The sequence below is a fragment of the Dendropsophus ebraccatus genome, unplaced genomic scaffold, assembly GCF_027789765.1.
Source record: "Dendropsophus ebraccatus isolate aDenEbr1 unplaced genomic scaffold, aDenEbr1.pat pat_scaffold_360_ctg1, whole genome shotgun sequence".
NCBI lineage: Eukaryota > Metazoa > Chordata > Amphibia > Anura > Hylidae > Dendropsophus > Dendropsophus ebraccatus.
The window spans coordinates 104659-118647 of NW_027209996.1; the positions used below are offsets into that span (position 1 = coordinate 104659).

Consider the following 13989-nt stretch of genomic DNA (forward strand, 5'->3'; position numbering starts at 1 on the left):
ACCATACATAGGCATACATAGTTCCCACTACATACTAACAACGCCCGTTCTTTAGTGCAGCCGAATTATTGGTCATGAACAACTGCTGTTTACGTTCATCTCAATGTAGTGAGAACATAGCATTATAACGTTATCTGTCACATCTCTATTGGGGTTTTATGACTCGAATAGCACAACATGCAAAACTAAGTCTATGGGGGGGGGGGGCAAAAGTTCTATTTTTTAGCGTAAAGAGACAGATGCGAATAAATTTATTCGCAAACACCCAATAATTTTATGCATCTGTCCCAAATCAGCAAACCATCGGTGCTGTGTGGAGGGAGTGGAACAGAACTCTGGTCTCTGAGCTGGCAAAGGTTTCACTCCGTGCACACAGGATTTATGTAGAGGCAGTGCGCCTCTACATAAATAAGCAAACCATCGGTGCTGTGGGGACATTTTTAAGCCCAACGCAAAAAACATTGGACTTGTCCCCCTATGTGTTTAAATACACAATATTTTGGTCCTTATCTTGGACAGTATTTTTACTGAAACCAGTGAAAGTGGAACTGTAATAGAAACATTTTTATATTTTCTGTGTTTTGGACCCACTCCTGGACCAAGATGAAATACAGTGGTGCCTTGGATTACGAGCATACAGTAATTCGTTCCAGGGCCGCGCTTGCAATCCAAATCCACTCTTAAACCAAAGCAAATTTTCCCATAAGAAATCACTGATATGCAGACAATTGGTTCCACACCCCAAAATAATGATTTATTATTCTTAATAACGTGAAAAACAGATGAAACAAACATTCAGAAACAGCAGAATATGTGATATTATAAGTTACTGTACAGTAATGGAGATGATTGGAAACACAAGGGCTGACAGAGACTGCAGGGAGCATGAAGGAATGAGCAGGGCAGATGTGGGCACATACATGCAGCACTCTCTGTCCGGGGAGAGAGGGTTACAGCTATGGAGAGATTACCTCCACAGTCCTGTCCCCTGATACAAGCCCCAGCCTGAAGTAAATCTGCTATGATTTGGAAGGTGAGGCAGACTTCCATGGTCAGAGTGAAGTGCTGTATACCCCGCTATGCAGACCATGCCCCTCCCCCACGCACCCTCCCACCCAGTACAGGGAGCTCTTAAACCAAGTCACAGTTTAGAAAAACTGTGAGCTCTTAAACCAAAACGCTCTTAAACCAAGGTACCACTGTACTGTCTTTGCACATAGCCTAACGTAATGTGAACTTTATTTTCTTTTTCTTTAAAACTATTATGGGAAATTTTTATTTCAGATGACGATCTAATTCAAGATTTCTTGTGGATGGATTGTTGTTGCAAAATAGCAGATAAGGTAATATATTCATAGTATTACTATAAGTTATGAATATTCCTTACAGACACTTCTGTGAATAAAGGATATGAATTTAAAGGGGGCATTTAAAAGGGAGGGAAATCTCCAATAATGCAAAACTAAGTTATACCATGCTGACCCCCATTATACCTTGTGTAGAATCCTGTCTTGCCATTTGTTCACGCAGGACCATGGGAGCAGGTGACTGCTTACCGGACTATAATGTGTCTTCTGTGATGTCAGTGAACAGTTGTGGTTATGTGCCTCATGCTTTGATGAATTGTCTCATACACTCACTGGCCACTTTATTAGGTACACCTGTCCAACTGCACTCTAGGGTTTACAGAGAATGGTCCGAAAAAGAAAAAACATCCAGTGAGCGGCAGTTCTGTGGGCGGAAATGCCTTGTTGATGCCAGAGGTCAGAGGAGAATGGGCAGACTGGTTCGAGATGATAGAAAGGCAACAGTGACTCAAATAGCCAACCATTACAACCAAGGTAGGCAGAAGAGCGGATGGCTGGAGGGAGGAGCATGAGGTGCACCTGAGCAGCACCTCCCCCGCTATGCCCCATGCTATCCTGTGAGACCGAACTCGAGCTGACCCACACTGAGATGAGTGTTCCCGGGGGTTAAAGCTGCCGGAGTGCCTACCTGGAGGAGCGTCTGCCCGAGGACTGTTGGAGCTTGCTGCGGGTGGCTGACTCGGAGAGGTGCCGGAGGAGCGTATGGCAGAGTTGGGACCGGGTGGCGATGTGAGAGGCGGTGCTAGGTTCCGAGTCTAGTCGGCGCTCCGGGCGCGTGATCAGAGGCTCCGTGGTTCCTGTTGCGGCCAGAGGCTGGGGTCGGACGCCGGTGAGAGAGGCGGAGACCTGGTGCCGAGTGGCCGATGTGAGGTGAAGTCCAGCGTCCGTGAAGGTGCAGACTGAAAGTGAGTGAGCAGGCTTGTCGCGGTGAGCTGAAAAAAGGACGTGAGCAGCCTCCGGTAAGAACGAACTGTGCCGACAAGGGCAAAGTGAACGGGACAGTGTTTCTGGGCTCTGGGACGTGAAGAGGATCTCTGCCCTCAGGAGGGTGGAGGGGAGCCGGTTGGTGAGAGCCACAGAGGTACCCTGAGCTTATGTGAGGTCTACTGGGTTGTCAGGAATGGCGGAACCCCCCTGCATGATTGGCTAACTGTCTACTAACTGACTATATGCCCAGGCGCAAGTAGGAGTGGTGGAGTGGGTTAGTTCATGCATACCCAAGACTCACTCATCTTTGCTAACACTACTAATGGATTAACAGGATATATGGTCTATTTGGGAACTAAAAAGGAAGAGTGGAAAGTGTTACATAGCCTTTTGTGCTACTTTATTCTCCTAAAAGGATCACGGCTAAGGGGCTGACAGATACTATTGCATATTGTTGTACAGGAATCATAACAGCTTAACTGGAGGAATTGTGAGAACTGAGAGGGTTTCTGGATTGTGAGAAGTATCAGTGAAAGGACATTTTGATACCAATTGAAGACATATAAACATTATATTCCGAAGAACTTTAGGAATAGGAAAAAAAAAAAAACGGAACGGGGGAAAGTTATATGTCTGCTGATATTAACCCTTGTTTTTTTCAGAGGAAATTAGGACATACTGGCCGCAGCTAAACCCAAGGTGGACTGGTGGGGTTATAAACTCTGAGCAAAAAGAGTACTGATAAGTGTCATAGGACTGTATAAGTCCGGTCCTAAAGAGGCTGAAATACTTGGCCGTTTAATATTGTATAAATCTGTTTAGAAGGGTATTGTCCTAAAAAGGAAAACTGATTATGTACCTTGTTTAAATACGAAGGGTCTTCTTGAATAATTATTATATAGTGACTGGTAAATTGCCAAGGGAAGTTTAAGAGTTTTTCTGGTTATGGCCCCGAAGAAAGTGGGTAGCCCAATAAAAGAGAGTAAAGAGGCTAGAAAATCTGCAAAGATAGATAAAATTTTCTCTCCAATTATGGCTAATAAAAGTAAGAGCAATATGAAGGGAGGGGGAGAAGGTCCTCTGGAAAAAAATAGAAAGAGAGAGTGGTGAACAGCCCAGTTGGTTGACGGAAATCCTTGGGGCCATTAAAAAATGTGATGGGTCCATCCTAGGGCTCATTAATCAGGTGGGATCCCTGGGAATGGAGATTGCAACCATGAGAGCAGATGTAAATAAGATCAGAGAACGGTATGAAGAGGCTGAGAAAAGGATTAGTGATGTAGAGGATGAGGTTAGAGTTATGAAAAAGGAGTGGGAAGCCATCAAGACTGAACATCATGATCTGCGTAGGAAGATAGTGGACCTTGAGGATAGATCTAGAAGGAAAAATCTGAGATTGGTGGGGTTTCCAGAGGGAGTGGAAGACAAAGACGCAACAAGATTTGTACAACAATGGCTGGAGAAGACAATAGGTGTGAATCACTTATCAAAGTTTTTCGCAGTAGAAAGAGCACATAGGGTTCCTGGGAAGCCGCCAGTGCCTGGGAGATATCCTCGACCCTTTATAGTGAAGCTGTTAAGCTATAAAGATAGAGATGGGATATTAAGAAGAGGTAGAGAAATAGGAGACATGCGGTTTGATAATAATAAGATTTCCATCTTTCCTGATTATGCAGTGGAAACACAAAAAAAGAGGATGAGTTTTGGTCTAATAAAAAAAAGGCTACAGGAGAAAAAAATTAGATATTCCCTGATCTTCCCTGCTAGATTGAGGGTTGTATATGAAGAGAAGATTTCCTTTTTTTCAACTCCTGAAGAAGCTGCGACCTGGCTTGAGTCGTTAGGTCTCTAGTAATATATAATTGTAAGGTTGGTTTTTTTGAGAGGGGGCATGGCGGGGGTGTCTCCATGTGGAGAGGCTCATGATACATGAGTCAATGAGAGGGAGGGAGGGGTTGGGGGAGGGTGAGGGGGGGTGAGGGAGGGGGATGGGGACCCTGGCCACTGGGATATATTACAGTGTTTTTTTTTTTTTTGTTTTGTTTTTTTTTGGTGTCTGCTGCCTTATTGGTTAGGGGATATGTTGTTAGATGTCTGTTTAAATTTTTTCTTGGAATGTGAGGGGACTGAATGATAAACGGAAGAGGATGGCAGTCTTTGATCTTCTGAAGAATCATCTCCCCTGTGTGGTGTGTCTCTTGGAGACTCACCTAGCAGGGGAGAACAATATTAGGTTAAATAAGCTCTGGTGGGCCCATCAATATTTTGCCGGTTACTCAAATTATTCAAGAGGGGTGGCGGTATTATTTCACAAAAAATTAGATTGGGTGGAATATGGAAAGAAGATAGATAGGGAAGGGCGCTACATCTTTCTGTATGGTAAATTAGAAGGTTTAATATGTAATCTGGGATTTATTTATATTCCGCCTCCTTTCGCATCAACTGTTTTATATGAGTGGTTTGAATTTTGTAAAAGGGGGAATTGCCCTGCATTAATAGTGGGGGATTATAATATAGTAATGTGTGAAACTCTAGATCGGGTAAGGATAAACACTCCAAGTAGGACTCCTGGTGTATCCCCCTTTCCAGTTTTGATAGGTGAACTGGGGTTAAGAGATATCTGGAGGGAGAGATTCCCGCATACAAAAGAATACTCCTGCTGGAACAGGACGAGTAAAACCTTTTCACGGATTGACATGGCTTTAATAAATGATAGTATGGCACATAAGGTTAAAAAAGTTAAATATAATAGGAGAACACTTTCAGATCACTCATCTATAGTTATAGAGTTAAAGACAGGTAGAGATCACATTGGAAAAATATTTAAAATTAACTCACATTGGGTAAATTTAATAGAGGAGAGTACTAAATTAGAAAAGGAAATAGAGGAAGCTATAGAGTTAAATTGGGGCACAGCACGACCACAAGTGGTTTGGGACACTATAAAAGCAATAATTAGGGGGTTGTATTTTTCTAAAATCACTAGCATGAAGAAAAAATTTAGGGAAAAAGAAATAGAATATAGGAAAAATGTAAAGAGTTGTGAAGAGGAACTAATGAAGGCACCAACACAAGAGGCACAGGATAAGCTTAAAGCCTGTCAAGAGGAGTTAGATGAATATCTGTTAGATAAAGCGAAAAACCAGATGGAGTTTAATAAAAAGAGGAATTTTAAAGAAGCAGGGACCCCTAATAAGAGGTTGATGGCGATAATAAATAACCAAAACGGGAAAAAGGGAATAGATGCCATATATGGGATAGATGGGAAGTTAGTAAATAATAATAAGGATATATTAGGGGAATTTAAAAAGTTTTTTACAGGAATGTATTCATCACAGGTTACACAAAATAAGGTAAATATGGAAAAATTCTTTAAAGGTTACAAGCTCCCTATTATCACTCAAGCCCAAAAGGAAATGTTAGATGCCCCGATAGAAATTGAGGAATTATATAGTGCATTGGAATCTACGGGAAATGGGTCTGCACCTGGGAAAGATGGGATCCCATTTGAAATATATAAAAAGCACAAGGTGCTGTTGATTCCTACTTTGTATCGGGTGTTAACTAAGTCCATAGAGGAGGGATGTCTGCCCGAGTCTATGAAGGCAGCAGCTATTATTTTAATTCCCAAAACCGGTAAAAAGGTGATAGAAATGGAGTCTTATAGGCCAATTTCCCTCATTAATTCAGATATTAAACTATTAGCTAAGATTCTGGCATTAAGGTTAGGGAGAGTGATGAGGGAAGTTATCCACATAGATCAAACTGGATTTATTGGGGGGAGAATGTCGAAAACAAATATTCGGAGACTATATGAGAATATTCAGATGATTAGGAGGCCGGATTCCCATTCCATCCTGTCACTGGACGCTGCAAAAGCGTTTGACAGGGTGGAATGGGAATATCTTTGGTGGGTCATGGAGAAATTTGGGATGGGGGAGAACTTTATAAATATGGTAAAATTGCTTTATGACGGGGCCAATGCGGAAGTAACTATTGAGGGGAACTATTCTGAACCTATTGGACTGCAAAGGGGTACAAGGCAGGGGTGTCCCCTCTCCCCCTTGCTCTTCGCCCTAAGTGTTGAACCATTAGCATGTATGATCAGAGAGGACCCAGATCTTCATGGGTTTGGGGCGAGGGGCGAGGGAGACAGGGTGTCACTTTACGCCGATGATATGCTTTTATTTCTTAAAGATCCGGCAATAGGGGTACCCAAGTTGATGACGCTGATTAGGGAGTTTGGTGAATTTTCTGGTTTCAGAATTAATTGGAGTAAATCCATACTGATGCCATTAAAAGAAGGGGTAAATTTTGATTGTGATTTGGGTCCATTAACCATCCTCCCAGAGAAATCCAGTTTTAAATACTTGGGTATTGAAGTTTCGAGGAGAGTGGCAGATTATAATGATTTGAATGTAGGGAGGGTGATTGGAGAGATAGGGAAAAAAGTAGAGGTTTGGCAGAAATGTTGTTTATCTAGAGTAGACCGAATAGTTTTGTTAAGGACAATTCTTCTCCCTAAATTGTTATATGTGTTCATGGCAGCTCCCACTTGGATAGAGGAGAAAGCACTGAAGAGAATAAGAATAATATTTAACCTCCTAATTTGGGGGAGAAAGAGAGTCCGTATGAAGCTGGCTTTATTGAGTGTCCCAAAAGGGAAAGGGGGGTTGGGGGTACCAGATATGGAGATGTATTATCTCACCGCTCAGCTAGCATGGTTGGCTGATTGGAGGGATAGTCCCTTTTTTCATTATATAGGGTATAATCAATTCCTTCCAGAGTTAGATATTTTCCAAAAGTTAGAGAGTGGTGTGTTGGAGACTAGAGAATGGGAAGGATGGGAAATGGTAAAAGCCTTGACGAAAACCTGGGAAAAAATGAAAAAGAAAGTAGCGCTGGAGGGTTTTTGTGAGTTTGCGCTGATTTGGTACAACCATAGTTTACCGGTGGTTAAGTCTCTGGGGGTTTTAAAGGGTCTCTGGGAGAGAGGGGTCCTAACAGTAACTGATGTAGTGGTACAAGGTAAAACGAAGAGCTGGGGAAACTTGAAAGCGGAATATGGAATACGGGATGAACACTGGTTGGATTATATGAGACTAAGTAGTGCCTTGAAGGTGGAGATCAAAAAGATCGACATAAAGATCTGTAATAATTCCCTGATAAGTGGCTTACGTGAGGGTCTTTATAAAAAGAATATAATTTCTAAAATATACAAATATCTTATGAAAGTGCAAAAAACAAGTTATAATAGCCAGGGAAAATGGGAAGAGGAGATAGGGTTGGTTAGTAGTGAAGAGTGGCAGCGGATTTATAAAAACATGAATTTAATATCAGGGTCTGAAAATCACAGAATGATACAATTTAATATCAACCATAGGTTGTATTATACCCCAGTGTTTTTATATAAGATCGGAAAATGGTCACATAATAAATGTCCAAGATGTGGTGAAAGTAATGCGGGATTTGCACATATGCTGCTAGAATGTGGGGAATTAGAGGAATTTTGGACCCGGATCAGAGAGAAGATAACATCTGATCTTGGTGTACAAATACCCTGGTCATATAAGATAATGATATTGGGGGATTCACCTGAAGATAAAATTTCAAGATTCAAACTTAAAAAAGTGTTACGCTTATTGTTTTATGGTAGATTATTGATTGCCCGAAACTGGATGTCTCATGTTCCCCCGAGTTACAAAAATTGGGAAAACTGTTGTAAAAGTTTTGAAAAATGAGGAAAGGAGTGGGTGAGGGTTTTTTTTTTTTTTTTTTCCAGTGGCCAGGGTGGGAGGGTGGGGGGGGAGGGTGGGGGGGGGGGGTACTGGGAAGGTATAGATTGTTTTAAGAGTCTCTTGAGAATGATATGTTTATTGTTGGATAATGTGTTATGTGCTCATTTTTGTAAGATTTAAGGAATTGGAAGGAAAAAATAAAATATATATAAATAAAAAAAAAAGGTAGGCAGAAGAGCATCTCTGAACGCACAGTACGTCGTACTTTGAGGCAGATGGGCTACAGCAGCAGAAGACCACAATGTGCCCAACATATGATGGCTACTTTCGGCAGGATAATGCGCCATGTCATAAAGCTAGCATCATCTCAGACTGGTTTCTTGAACATGACAATGAGTTCACTGTACTCAAATGGCCTCCACAGTCACCAGATCTCAATCCAATAGAGCATCTTTGGGATGTGGTGGAACAGGAGATTCGCGTCATGGATGTGCAGCCGACAAATCTGCGGCAACTGTGTGATGCCATCATGTCAATATGGACCAAAATCTCTGAGGAATGCTTCCAGCACCTTGTTGAATCTATGCCACGAAGAATTGAGGCAGTTCTGAAGGAAAAAGAGGGTCCAACCCGTTACTAGCATGGTGTACCTAATAAAGTGGCCGGTGAGTGTATATATATATATATATATATATATATATATATATATATATATATATAGAGTCATGGTATAATTTATATATATGGCAACATTTTTCCATAGAATAAACTGCAACACAACCCAAATGTTTCAGATCAAAGTTGTGTAAGGGAGAAGTTGTGCTCAATTATTTCTAGATATCAATGGAGGTCCCAGGATCACACACTTTTAAGGCCTTATTACACCTAAAGAAATTTTACAGAAGCGGGCACTGACAGATCGATGCTAACCTCCCTGTCATTGCACAGTGCTATTTCACACACAGACAAGAGCAGGGAGCAGCCCATTGAAGTAAATGGCGGTCTGATTGCTACCTTTCAACATGTGCTATTACACTAGACGATTATTAATAAACGCCAAGTAGGGCCGATAATTGTTCAGTGTAATACATCCTGTAACATCAATGTTTGTGGTGAAAAATGTCAGAAATTAATCACATTGGAACGTTGAAGGAATTAGGAAGCACTTTTATATTTGGCTTTAGCTGCATATTAGGACAAAAAAAAAAAAAATCATCATACACATACTAATAACCTTTCCAGTAAAAATGTTTACAGTGCTATATATGTGCTCTTTATAAGATGACATTTTATGATTTTTTTATTTGCACAGTATCTATTAGCGATGACCTTTGTTTATTTCAAGAGAGCTGGATTCAATATGAATGAGTACAACAGAGCCAATTTCTTTGTTGGTTTGTGAGTAAATCCGTTCATTTTACATTTAGAGTAATGACAAGAGAAGATTCTTTACACGGGGTCCAGTCTGTTCTTATGTCAGTATAAGGCTATGTTCACACTTTGTAAGACAACGGCTGTTCTGTGACCCGGCCGGTGTCAGAAAAGATCATCCCGGCTGGTACTGCAGTACCCGCCGGATGATCTTTACTGCCACTGTATTCGGATGGGGGCGCATCCAAATTACCTGCTGCTCACAATGGAGCGTAAGGCCGCACGCTCCATTATGTGAACTGGCCGGGTTTTTTGCGGCCGTTTCTTGCAGCGCCGCTAGGGATCCTGGCCAGAGTGTATACTATGTGTATACACTCTGGCCGGGATTCCCTCAGCAACAGCACTACACAAGTACCATAGTAATCACAAATGTGATGAACAACAGCAGTGATCACTACGGTACTTACATAGTGTGAACATAGCCTAAGACCTCATTCTGTGTTCTTTTATTTAGAATAGGTAATTGATATTAGCCCTCCATATACTGACTGCCTTCTGAATGTATACGCTATTCAGCAGTCAGTCATAATAAACAGGGCTGCAGTGTGAAGCATGTGGGATTACAGAGCAGTGTAATTCTCTGGTGAGAGATGGGGTTCAGCTTTTTCCTAATAGATCCAACAAAAAAAATAGCATATAAGAATTATCCAAACATAGAACTGTAGATAATTTTTTTTTAAAGAGTACCCTTCATTATAAATAACTTTTGACATCTCATAAGGAATGTCAAAAGTTATTGATCTCAGCGGGTGCCATTGCCGAGACCCACTGCGATACGAAGACACAGTCAGGGAGAGAGCGTGTGTGTTTAACTCCTAGGATGCCCAAGTTCCGACACTTTACCCTCATACATAGCCCAAAATGAAGGGAAAATGTCGAAGTTAGCCAACCGCCAGGGAGTTAAGTGTACTGCTGCCCCAGCTGTATCTCAGTGAGTCTTAGCAGTGAGACCAATAACAACTAACACGCCTCATGACACGTCAAAAGTTGTTTTTTTTTAAGTTGGAAACACGGCACTCGAGTTTAGATGCAAGTGAGAACATGACATTTTTATTGTTTTAATGTTTCTTCAAATATAATCCAGCCAAACAAAATCAAAAAGAGAAAATTTCATGTTTTCACTTGCATCTAAAATAGAGTGGCGTGTTTCCTACTTGTACAGTATTTAAGGATTGAGGAATCCCCACCCACTGGCACCGAAATTAAGAAAGGAGATTGCAGTACAGTTTATTCTACAAAAAAGTTTTTCTTTTAATTTTTATAATGACAATGACTCTTGAGGATTTTCGCACTGTTCTCATTGTGCATAGACAGAAGGTAAAGGGCGGCTAGTGTGGTGCAGGGTTATTGTAGGTTGTAGCCTAGTTTGAAGAGATGGGTTTTCAGGTTGCTTTCAAAGGTCTTGATGGTGGGTGAGAGCCAGATGTGTCCGGGTAGTGAGTTCCAGAGTATAGAGAAGGCTCGGGAAAAATTTTGGAGGCGGTTCTGTGAGGTGCGAACAAGGGGGGAGCACAGGTAAAAGTCATGGGAAAATCGGAGGTTGCATGAGGGACAGTAGCGGGATATCAGGTGAGAGATGTACGGAGGGGACAGGTTGTGGACGGCCTTGTATGTCATGTATTTAAAATGAATTTGTTGGGCAATGGGGAGCCAGTGAAGGTATTAGCAGAGGGGAGAGGTGGATTAGTCGGGCAGTAGAGTTAACGGGGTATTCCCCCCAAGAGCCAAAAAATAAAATGCCCATAAACTTAGCTGGTCTCACTTTCCAAGTCCCTCTGAGTATTTTAAACCGTCTCTAGTCTTTCTAGCTGCTGCCATTCCTGAATTTTTCTAAAGGCGCTGGCAGGGAAACTACATTTCCCATCATGCAATGCTTCTCCCAGATGATGATGATGTAGCAGCAGAGTTGATGATGTTGTAGCAGAGCGGATGATGATGCAGCAGAGCCTTTGATGTTGTAGCAGGGCTGATGCTGCAGCAGAGCCGATGATGTTGCAGCAGAGCCGATGATGCAGCAGAGCCGATGATTTTGTGATGTTGTAGCAGAGCCGAAGATGCCACTGGTGGATCGTAAGAGTGTGTGTGGGGGGGTGCCGCTGGCGACCAGCATCGGGAGAGTCTCGGGGGAAATGGGGTTACACACTGTGGAGGGGGGGGGCTGCTGTCAAGAGACAGTGATCAGCAGCAGCTGTCGCTGTCCCAGTGTCCTCCCTCACTTCAGTGGACTGGGTTAGAAGCGCTAACCCAGCCCATTGAAGAAACTGAGGACATGTGATTGCGTCTTGGAGGGTGGGGGCAGGGAGAGGTGACGGGTTGGGCTGAGATTTGATGATTCTATGCATTCAAGGGGTTAAATGCATCTAGATAACAGCAAAACTGTGCAGAATCCATAATAACTTTATATTGGAAAGATGGAAAGCTATGGGTGGGCAATGTATTAATGCAAAAATAATTGGGGGGGGGCATCAGAACTCCCCACGGCACACTATTGAGCGTGCGGCCGCAGCCGCTCGCTTAAAAGTGTGCACTGACAGGGTTTTCTGTGGCCGCTATTCAGTGAATAGCGGCCGCAGAAAACTGACATGCGGCGCCGCTAGGGATCCCGGCCGGAGCGTATACTATGTGTATATGCTCTCCGGCCGGGATCCCATAGAAGATAACGCCGATTGCAACAACGGCCGTACGTTTACGAAAATACGCTGAGGGAAAATAGCCATACAAAGAAAAACATCTGAAAATTTCTGACATTTTTTTTAAACCATTTTTCTTTTGCAGTTGGGTTGTTTTCCAGACCTTTTTTCCTACATGCATGTTTGCTAAAATATGATTTTTTTTCTCATTCCCAGAAAAACCTAAAGACTGTGTTTACATTGCAGATATCTAGCAAATACAATGGAAGAGGATTATGAAGAAGCAAAGTACGAAATCTTCCCATGGGCTTTAGGAGAAAACTGGCACAAGCTCTTCACAGGTTTTCTGACATCAAGAGATCACTTATGGTCTAGAGTAAACTACAGGGCGGCTGTGAGCAGACGCTGTTGTGATGAGGCTAGTTACCACTATTATCTGCGCCCTACAGATGTCACTACGGAAAACACATACTTACTAAATACTTTTTGGTCAAGAAATTTTTTTTTTCTTTTAGCTTTCAATTGCTTTAACTCTGCGGGCCAAAAATGATCTTTTCAGAGACCGGCCGGCCTCTTACGCCATGTGAACATGGCCTAAATTTGCAGCAAAATTTATGGTGTAAAAAAATTCTCCAGCTGTGGACACAGTCATAACTTGGCTGCAGTTGCCTGTATTACAGATCCAGTCATTTCCTGATTTTGTGTCTAATAACTGGAACTACTAACATCATATAGCCTTATATGCTTTAAGCTCAGGTTATAAGACCCATATATGAGCCAGGACGTTCTGCCATAAAAAGACGCTATATTGTGGCTGCTTTACAACCAGCTGAAGAAATCCTTAATGTCCTGTTGCAAATAATTCAGATAAAAAAAACAATATTTTAAGCAGTAGTATAACAGGGGTTTTACTTGCAGGTCATGGCAATAGCACCAACACACTACATCTGGCGGCGTGAACGATCTGAACGACACAGCGGAGCACTGAGAACCTACAGTAGTAATGACTTCAGCATCCCCCGTGGACCTTGTGCCACACCACAAGACTGCCAACTCTGTGGTAAGAAAGGACAGTTCTTAGGCCAGGGCCTGTCAGACTGTGCATCATCTTCATCTGATACCTCACTACCGATAAGAAATCAGAGAGGGCTACAAAAGACTCCAGACTCATCTGAAGACAAAATGCTGATTGACCCTCCACAGTTCTGTCACTACAAGCAAGGTTTGTTTCTGGGAAACCTTATAATATTACGTAATGTTCTATGCTTATTTGAGAACAGGAAATATTAAAGGGGTTGTCGGGGCAATATAGATACACATACAAAGAATCCTTCTTCACTCCTGTACCATCACTGGTATTGCTGAGCTTTAGTCCCTGCTGTGCAGGATTCAGGAACATGGTGCCACATGCCTACCCAGCCAATCTCTGCTTGCCGTGATTCAATAGAAACACTTTTCTTACATTGAATAAAAGATTGTCGATGTACCTGTAACAAGTCGCTTCCCGGATGATCAACTGACCTAAACATAGGAAAGATACTCCAAAATACATTCTAATCTCTTACTGTCCGATGATGAAGATGCACATTATGGGCGGCTATCAGTAAACTGGAAGCAAGGCTGTAACCACACATCACATACTCCTTGTAGACTTTCGCTTCTGGAATTTGCCTACAATTCTGCAACAAAGTGCAGTACAATAATTCATTCACAGCATAAAAAGGTCCGCTGCAGCTGTAGTTCACACCACAATCAGCAATAAAATCCACATGGTACAAACACATGGGGATTTTACTTTGACATTTGTAATAAATTTTTAGTCTGGTTCCACAGCATAATTTTACAGGATATGTACCAACCGTAATACACGGTCCTGCTCTTGCTGTTATTGGAAAA

At 42.1% G+C, this 13989-nt stretch overlaps 1 protein-coding gene across 3 annotated transcripts in view; it reads left to right on the forward strand.

The window, feature by feature from the left end:
* LOC138775896 (speedy protein A-like) overlaps positions 1-13989 on the forward strand; it is a 28365-nt gene that overhangs the window by 12875 nt on the left and 1501 nt on the right. For all 3 annotated transcript variants that reach the window (XM_069956080.1, XM_069956081.1, XM_069956079.1), the window contains exons 3-6: positions 1285-1343; positions 9345-9430; positions 12340-12511; positions 13012-13315. In XM_069956080.1, coding sequence (XP_069812181.1) covers positions 1285-1343; positions 9345-9430; positions 12340-12511; positions 13012-13315 — 621 coding nt within the window. The remainder of the gene's footprint in view (positions 1-1284; positions 1344-9344; positions 9431-12339; positions 12512-13011; positions 13316-13989) is intronic.